Source organism: Hyalella azteca, unplaced genomic scaffold (assembly GCF_000764305.2).
Source record: "Hyalella azteca isolate HAZT.00-mixed unplaced genomic scaffold, Hazt_2.0.2 contig7238, whole genome shotgun sequence".
Taxonomy (NCBI): Eukaryota; Metazoa; Arthropoda; class Malacostraca; order Amphipoda; family Hyalellidae; genus Hyalella; species Hyalella azteca.
Window position 1 is genome coordinate 148,160 of NW_025937366.1, and position 9,466 is coordinate 157,625.

General features: G+C 39.1%; 1 protein-coding gene across 1 annotated transcript in view; it reads right to left on the reverse strand.

The window, feature by feature from the left end:
- LOC108681431 (serine/arginine repetitive matrix protein 3-like) overlaps positions 1-2,046 on the reverse strand; it is a 9,552-nt gene extending 7,506 nt beyond the window's left edge. Inside the window, exons 1-2 of the mRNA XM_018170457.1 lie at positions 1,814-2,046; positions 1,100-1,270 (exon numbers count right to left, since the gene is read on the reverse strand). Coding sequence (XP_018025946.1) covers positions 1,100-1,270; positions 1,814-2,046 — 404 coding nt within the window. The remainder of the gene's footprint in view (positions 1-1,099; positions 1,271-1,813) is intronic.
- Positions 2,047-9,466: the final 7,420 nt, after the last annotated feature.

A 9,466-nucleotide genomic window follows, 5' to 3' on the forward strand; every position in this document is an offset into this window, starting at 1 on the left:
GTCTAGTAGCTACTTCAAACTATCGCCAGTCATGAAAAGATCCGGTCAAATGACACGAGTTTAGATCTATGAACAAGGCACGAAAAGGAAAAGAATCGGCGACAGGCCACATCAGGCCTACACTTCAGCGCCGACATCACTATGTTATGTTATGTTATGTTAGTATTTTGTGTTGACCTGTGTGACAAGATCTTGATCTTAATTATTCTTCCGAAGGACCTAATTTATGATGTAGACCTGCATGGGGCGTATGCAGAATGACTAATGCCTTCCAACTTCGTTCTAAATTGGCTGAATATTCCTCTGAATGGAAGCGAATTAAAAATGAAAACTAAAGAGTTAACCAGGAAGAAAATCTTCTTTCAAATAAGAGGTGTTTTTGTTCAGATAAAATATGGAGAACGGTGGTTAAAATGATTGGTTCGACGGTGTCGGAGCATATTTTCTTGTTGCGTAACAATCATACGGTGATACAGTACCGCGGCCCGTAACAATCTTCCACTAAAAAATTCAATAAAAAGTTTCATCGGTGGGATTCTGCAAGTAATTTTTCGATGTTCCTGAAGATTGGAATAGGCGGTAATGCTGGTTGGAATAGTTGACTGTTTCAACAATACTTGAATTGCGTTTCTCGTTCTCAACGGTACTCACGTGGGGCTCGCTTCAGTTTCTAAATGCACGACACAGATTCTCCGGAATTTATGAGTAACGACCGTTTACCACCCAAGACGAGCGCTTAATCGTGATATATACTCGTACTTATACGATTTCTTGATACGATTACGTACTTATACGAATCACCGACATGTGGAACAGCCTCCCCGATGACATCGTTGGCGCTCCAAGTATGAACGCGTTCAAGAACAGACTAGATATAAATCTATGGAAAAATATATGTTCAGATTTGAAATGCCTAGCACCATATCGAACCCGGTGGGAGTCGAGTAGCTTCTTCAAACTATCGTCAGTCATGAAAAGATCCGGTCAAATGACACGATTTTAGATCTTTCAGATCTATGTTCTGTTATGCTATGATATACTCGTACTTAAACGATTACTTGATACGATTACGTACTTATACTCGCACTTGAATCATCACTGGAGTCTGGCATTACAGGCCGGCAGCTCCCAGGCATCAGCGCGTGACCGGGCAGACTTAGCAGCTCCCTCAGTGGGGGGCGGTGACCTGCTGCTCGGAGAGAGGGGGGCGGTGACCTGCTGCTCGGAGAGAGGGGGGCCGTAGCTCCCTCGGAGAGGGGAGGGGGGCTGCCTTCCCCCAAGCCAGTCCGGTGAAGTGACTCATGCTAGGTCTTGAGTTCACTTCGCGGTTGGACCAGCTTACGGCAACATTATGTTCTGTTTTGATTGAATAAATTGAAACTGAAGACAAATTTTCAATAACACGATATTATATACATTTTCATTTGATCTGATTGAGAACATAAACCTCACGGCATGGTCCTGTGGATCGGTCAAGTGGCGAGCGATTTGAACCATCTCAGGTTAGGTAAAAGTTCTCTCAATGCGTTGTAGCTAATTTACACTATTTATCTTGTTCATTTTGTCGGAGAACATTATTTTATATCATTACATTACTCTAAATATTACAACAAAAATGTTTGTGAAGGTAATAAAGGTATCAATGGCTTCAGTGAACTTAGGGACTGTCTTGCCTTGGCTGCCTTGTCTTAGCAGCCAAGGTGTCACTTGGAATTTCTGCTGTCATGATTTATGATGACGCTATTGATGCAGGCACGATTAATCCTGGTGTTATTTCTGTAGGTTACAGGCGCGTTGCTCGTATTGTTGCTACAGGTTGGAGGCACTATTGTTTCTTGTGCGGTTGTTGCTGGTGCTGCTGTTGCTGGTGCTGGTGTTGATGGTGCAATTGTTGCTGGTGCAGCTGTTGCGGTTGTTGCTGCCTGCTGGTGCGGTTGCCCGCTTGATGTCATGACGGCGAGATCGTGCTCCTGGGCACAGCCACTTCTCCATACCCTCATCAAGACCCTGACACGATCTCGTGCATCGAGCCGTGATCGTGGTCATTATTGCTCCTCAACGACCTGCAGGAGCTCGAGATGTGACTTCCACTGCAAATAATCTCGTGACTCTGGGACTTCTCGCCTTTAGGTGTATTTATTTGTCATTGTTAATAGTGGGCTTGCGACGAAATCGTATAGTTTGAAATACCTGACATCTCGATTTTGTTGTTGCTGTAAATAATCACGTGACTTTGGAACTTCTCGCCTGTAGGTGTATTTATTTGCCATTGTTAATTATGGGCTTGCAACGAATTCGTATAGTTTAAAATACCTGACATCTCGATGTTCACCTTTTGTTTTGTTCCCGTTTTCGATGTATTTTACGTTAGTTGAGTCACGTTACATCCTATTTTTTTTTTGAAAACTGTTTCGCCGAGCCTCTGTTTTTTGCTGAGTGTCGATAGAACGTTGATTGAGATCTCTTTCTTCGATTGCTGCTCGCGACCTTTGCCCGAACAACGACCCGAGACTCGAGAATTTTCCCTTGCCAGCAAAATAACACCGCAATACTTTTATTTCCCTAGCCTAAATCAATCGGCGGAGGTCGGGCGCTCATGTTCTATGCGTGGGGGAGCAATATTTTTTCGGATATTATGTCTTTCCACGATTTTCTTTTACAATGCATTTGGCACTGATTAATATGTGTTGTATCAGTTACGAATCGCTTTTCTAATAAAAGGCTTATAATAATATTGTTCTCGTTAGGATGTATTTTCGATTCTTGATGTGCAAGCTTCGCAGGATATCTGATTGAGGTTTATGACCGCCTTTTATCACTTATCATCAGCCATCCACGTTTCAAGAGAACGATGAGGATTTGAAGTTCTTTCAAGGAGTATATCTTGAGTGAGCTAGTGCTTCGAAAAGTATAACTCTTATCATTGACGCGCGATATTCTCGCGAAACCTTTTCCCATTGTCAGCAGTAATTTATTTCTTGACCGGTAGCTATTTTGTTGAATTTATGCGTTTTAATATATACGTAGAGCAGTGGATCTGAAATTCTGTCCTGGATAAATTTTTACTCGTAAGTGCCTCATTGTGATTTTTTTCGCCTTTAACCCTAACTAATCTTGATGTTCCCAAGAATTTCCGAGTGCGATTGGCCTGTTCGGTACGCATGGCTCGAGCAACATGTATACGCCTCAGTCCCGCCCGTTCAGCACTGCGCTTGTGGTACCCGAACTGCTTTGATCCCGCCGACCGCTGGTTCTGATTACGTTCAACTGCCAGTTGATTGACCGGGACCCATACTTTCAAAAAAAGTTAAGAGATTGTAAGTTCATCAGCCAATCATTGACGGCCTTTCAAGCAAAATCCACCAATCATAGACAAGAAAATAGAGCGTAAGTACTTACGTTCACTTAGCGAATTTTGAAAGTATGGGCCCGGGACATCACAATAGATGCTCCTGTGTTGTTGAGGTGGCTACTGAATTTGATGAGACTTTTCGTTCGCACAAGAATTTTTCCTTCTGAGATGATCATGAATAATCTAAATGGTGCTGTGTAAAGTAATATTTTCTGTTTCACACTGACATTAGTCATGTTCTCACACTCGCACTCTAATTGGTCATTAGGCTCCTATGTCTTCGTATGTTTGTATTAACTTTTAAGTGAAAAACGTTGGACTAGAATTAAATGAAAAATAGGAGTAGTTCTTCAGTTATCCTATATCTTCGTATATTTGTAATAAGTTTTAAGTGATAAACGTTAAACTAAAAATTAAATGAAAAGTATGAGGAGTTCTTCAGTTATTGTGCAAGTCATTGTTGCGTGGCTTTAGCTGATCAGAGGTTGGTGTATGGGAAGCACTGCAGTGCGTGTCTATGACTCATAGCTTATGCCCCCCTCTGCTATGGTGGACAGCGGCGCTGGGGCGGCGGTGTTGGCGTCCGTGGCTTCCCTCTGATGTACGTAGCCGCATTTTGTGTTATTGTAGGCCTAAGCCACGAGGCATTTAATGTTGAAACAACGTTGATTACCGAGTGCTGCCGTTAGAATAATGTTGATTATGATGAGTTCTTGTTAAAACAACGCAGATTAAGAGGTGTTCTTGCTGAAACAACGTTGATTACCGAGTGCTGCCGTTAGAATAATGTTGATTACGAGGTGTTTTCGTTAAAACAACGTTGATGAAGAGGTGTTACCGTTAGAATAATGTTGATTATGAGTTTTTTTTGTTGAAACAACGTTGATGAAGAGGTTTTTTTATTAAAAAAACTTAATTACGGGATGATTTCGTTGAAGCAACGTTCAATAAACGTTATTTCGACGTAAAATCCCTGGTGAGAAGACACGCTCGGCGACCTGGCAATTACTCCGCGTAATAGTCATTTGCACTTCTGATGCGTTCACGGTTCGTGTATGAGAATTTTACTGCAGTGTATTTACTCAAAGTTTGTGTTTTAAACATGTATTATATAATTAATTTTTGTGTTTTTAATATTGATAATATTGAAATGGATATCTTTATTCGTGCTTTTTATCGTGCATTGAATGTGTTGCTATTTTTAGTGTCAAATAAGTGTTAGTAAATAAGGTTTACGCAAATAAATTGAGTTTTCTAATGTTTATATTTATTAATTCCAGTAGTAAGGATTCAAATTTTTTTTTCGCTGCAGTTATAGCATTCAGTGCCCATGCTTTCAAAAAAGTTAAGAGATCGTAAGTTCATCAGCCAATAATTGACGGCCTTTCAAACAAAATCCACCAATCATAGACAAGAAAATAGAGCGTAAGTATATATACTTACGTTCACTTAGCGAATTTTGAAAATACTGTATAAGCCCTGATGCATGTACTGTGCGAGCTGTTATTAACACCGCACCTGCTACGTGCATGGACACACCTGTGCCTTTTACAGCTGTGTCGTTTGCAAGGTATCAACCAAGGTAGGTTGCTACCTTGGTTGATATGCTGTTGATACCAGGGCCCTTACTTTCAAAACTCGCTAAGTGAACGTAAGTATTTACGCTCTATTTTCTTGTCTGTGATTGGTGGATTTTGCTCGAAAGGCCGTCAATGATTTGCTGATGAACTTACGATCTCTTAACTTTTTTTGAAAGGATGGGCCCAGGTTCAAATCGTCTTCCGTGTAATACGCATCCTGGGACTGCAATCTCTTGATGCACGACGGTAACATTGCGTGTTCTACTATCTGGTCATGTTACAAATACCAGATCCTCGGAAAAATGTAGGGTTTACTTATGCTTTTCTTATTTATTTAATTTTTGTTTAGCACTGATAAATGCAGACGTTGGAGTCGGAGTTTAAATGAAGCCTTGCATTTGTTATCAATAGGTTTACCGGATGCTGCGAAGAAAAGTGTCATAGGGTGTCACTTGAATTAATTATTGTATCGCCCAGTTGGTTCTTATAAGACTGAGAAATTTTCCGCTTCGGGAAATATCCGCTGCACTTGATACTTCTTGCAAATGTTTCTCACGGCACAGGTGCTTACTGCTTCTCTCCATGTTTCCTTGAATGCATATTACTCAGAAGAACCCGTTCTTAACGAAGACATTCTTACCATTCATTAGGGAATAGTGCATGTGATCATATTGACTGACTTATTTGGCTTCGTTGCCGCCAGGCCTCCTTGGTTTCTTCCCGAAGTTCCCGACCTCTGCTGAATTTCAGCCTAACTTTGGCACTGAATTTCTGTGACCATGCAGCCTAATTTTCTTATACTGGTTGGTGTGCGTAGGTCAAATTCCATTTTGCAGCTATTGATGCCATGAGCTACCTATATCAGTTCAGCTATATAGGCTCCAAAGATGATATCATGCGCTGTTAATTTTATTAAACTTACATTTAATGTTTAATGATCTCACTCGTCATGAGTGTTCTTCTGGGTTTGTTTTAGTGCCCGCATGAAGAGTCTTAAAGGCTTCTCCCTACAATTTTTTACACTAGCCTAGCGTGTTAGCACGGAAACTTACAACGTGACATTATTCTGTCGTAAGTTTTTATTTCCTACAGTGCATTGATGCGACCTCAGGACGCAAGATGTAACAGCAGTCTACAGGTTAATATTTTTTCCTGTTAAAAAATTTTAATGGTTCAAAGTATCTCGGGTTAACAGATTTTCCAAGTTTATAGTATTTACCGATAAAAATATTTCTATGTTAACATTATTCCCCGCTAAAGCATTTTGGAGTTAGTATTATTTATTTGGTCACATGGCCAGCAACACGGGACACAGGAGCGCTCGACTCCCTGGCATGCGGCGACGATCTGACGGGGACAGCCTTATACAAATTACTACACGGCACGTCACAGGATAGCCTTGTTTAAACAAAAATAAGTACAAGAAAAGGTCCAGCTATAATATAAATAATATATAATATACGAAGCAATTATTTCCTTCGGATTGAAAGAAATGTGGGATATTTAGCTTGTTTTTTCAAATTACTCTATACATTTTACCATAATTTTTACCGTTGCATTTCACATGTGGTTTTGTCAACAAAATTAGTCTACTCCAATTATTTTGATGGTAATTAACCGTATAAGTTAACCACGACTTTTTATTAATAGATCAGGGCAACTTACGAGTTTATCAAGAATTTAAAGCAAAGAAAATAGCCAGAAAATTCACCATTTCTTATGAAGTCAAACTTTACGGAGTCCAGCTCCATCGTTAGTTTGACTGACGATGGAGTCGAAATGTTTTCTTTCATAATTTTCTGGCACTTTTCTTTATTTTTAAATTCTTGATCAGGGCAACTGAATTGCCTAAAATTGCTCGTCCAGAAATTCAACAAAGTCTAATGCCTACAGTGGCTTCGAAACAGTTGCGTTATCGTAGGCAATTAACGACTGTAGTCTGTATATCGCGGCGAATTTCGTTATGCTGGATGACGGGCGTTACTGTGCGTGTTACTATTCCTGTTGAGGGTAATTAGTGAGCAACCCTCATATTGATCTGGTGAAGACCCTCTTCTGGCCACGTTGACCCTCTGCCATTGCATCCCTCTTATATGAGGGATAGGTCGAGCTGAAACCCTTTGCGTGCTAGCAATCACATGACGCCATCCTTTCCTTCACCGGCGTGCAATACATTCGTCAATATGAGCGTTGCGTATTCTAATATCTAAATTGTTTCAGTGTTGATGGGCCACTAATGAAAAGAATTTTCGATAGGATCAAGACATGCGTGAATCCGTACTTCGTAGGAGGAAAAGTGGAGCGATTAAAAGACACCAGGAGTATATGTACTGTAAAGAAACATGTTAGTCATCGTTACATACTTGTTATTGTCCCTACGAAAAAAGTATCAATGTACAATTGATTTCCGTCGTGTGTAGGCAAAAGGTAATTTTCAATATTCAAAAATTTTCCACGGCTGTAGATTTGTTCAACGGCCGGTAACGGTAATTGATGAATTTAGGTTTTACCATGAAGNGGTCCGACCATGAAGCAAATTCGCACACCGTATTATGGGGCAGGCTTTTATTTTTTCAGTCTTGTGCTAACTTAACTAAAGCACAATCTACCTAAGCTGTTACACGACGTCAGCTCATGCAACACTCACCGGCTCATCCCCATGAATATCCCCGTCACACACACAACAATACGACAAACCAGTGATTTTTTTTAATCAGTTCATTTTTATTTTTCTCATTTACTCAAGATTTAAACTAATATCTTATGTATGATATAGCTGGTATCCATAATACTTTGCTGGTCGACTTATAGAAGTTAAAATTCAACTTGAAGGGGAGTCTAAAAAACTCTGCTTTGCCACTATGCTGACACAACAATACGACCCATAACAGTGAATCAATAATGGCTGCTTTGTCCTGAAACTGAAACTGATAATTGTATATAATTGATAATAATTTGTCCTGAAACTGATTATCACTGAGGCTTGTTAGTTATTACGTGCACTACAGTACAGCTGACGTTACACTCCTATTTGTGAAGTAATTTTGCCGAGATAATTTGTTATCACAGTTTAATGGGAACTAGTACATACTCATCATCTATAATGAAGGTTAGCTTCTCTATAACATTTATAATCGCAACATCGATGTAACTCATTCAATTCATTCAACAGTAGGCGTCATTTTGTCGTCCTATTTCTTCAACCATTCTCATTTTTATTATCCCAGTTCAATGGGAACTAGTATATACCGGTACTCAAGAAAAGTACGCATAAGGTTAGCTTCTCTTTAACATTTATAATCGCAACATCGATATAATTCATTCAATCCATTCTACTGTAGGCGTCATTTTATCATCCTATTTCTTCAACCATTTTCATTTTTTTGTCTCTACAGATAGAGCAGATCATGATCTCAAACTCTTATTACATAGTTCATGTAAGATAATCTCAACACTGCGGAGTGAATAATATTTTAATGAGCAAAAGTTTCAGTTCTTTGTACTACACTAAATCTGCTGCGGAGATGACTCACGAAACGCTCAAACGTAGTTCTTATTTACTCACTATTCTTACACATGGCACTCATTGTTATATAGAATAAGTCCGTTTATAATCGAGGTCCTGCATTGTCGAAGCGAATTTTTCTTCTGTTATAGTGACATGAGGTGTAATACTGAGTTCAGCAGAGTAATGCTGCATTTTAATAGTAAACAATAGGCATTACACAATTCATCTACCATTCTACCCCAACCTCTTCACCCCTCCCAATCCCCGGGCGCTGCAGTTGCTTGGTCACTGCGACTGCGGACTGTAGGACATCGATGATGATACTGTCATCGATGTTTCTGTGATTTCAAAGCTACTGTCGTAGAACAAACATTCGGTGGAAGACGAACATTTTCGTTTTCCAAGTTATTTTTTTGTGGTGTGTTTTTGTCGCTTCATCACGCAACGCAAATAATTTGTCATCAATATTTGTTCTCAGTTATCGCATTTAATGAGCAATGAAATCAGATAATGTACATCACAAATTTTGATTATCACTATAGATTCTTTTTGTTTTGCACAGCAGTTATATGCTGTATTAGTCGCATGATTTTTCCACTGAGATATTCTTTCAAGCAGAATGTAATCGCTTATAGTTACCAATTCAACACTGTTAAGATATTACATAAAATATTATTTTACTTGATATTCGGGTAATATTTTGCTAGGATATTTGCCTATTTATTGCATTTAAGGTATATCAATAAAAAAATACGTTTTAATGATAATAAATTAAATTCAATTTTAATGAGTATTCAATTAAATTCAAGTCTAAAAAGTATTCAATTAAATTTAATTCTAAATGAACATTTAATTAAATTCAATTTTTATGAGTATTCAATAAGATTCAATTGTAATGAGTATGTACCCTTAATTAGGGCCAAATTCCAAGCGAGTTATAAGACTGTTCATTGCGTGCACATTTGATTCTCACGTCACATTGTTCCTGGGACCAGACTTTCAAAATTCGCTAAGTGAACGTAAGTA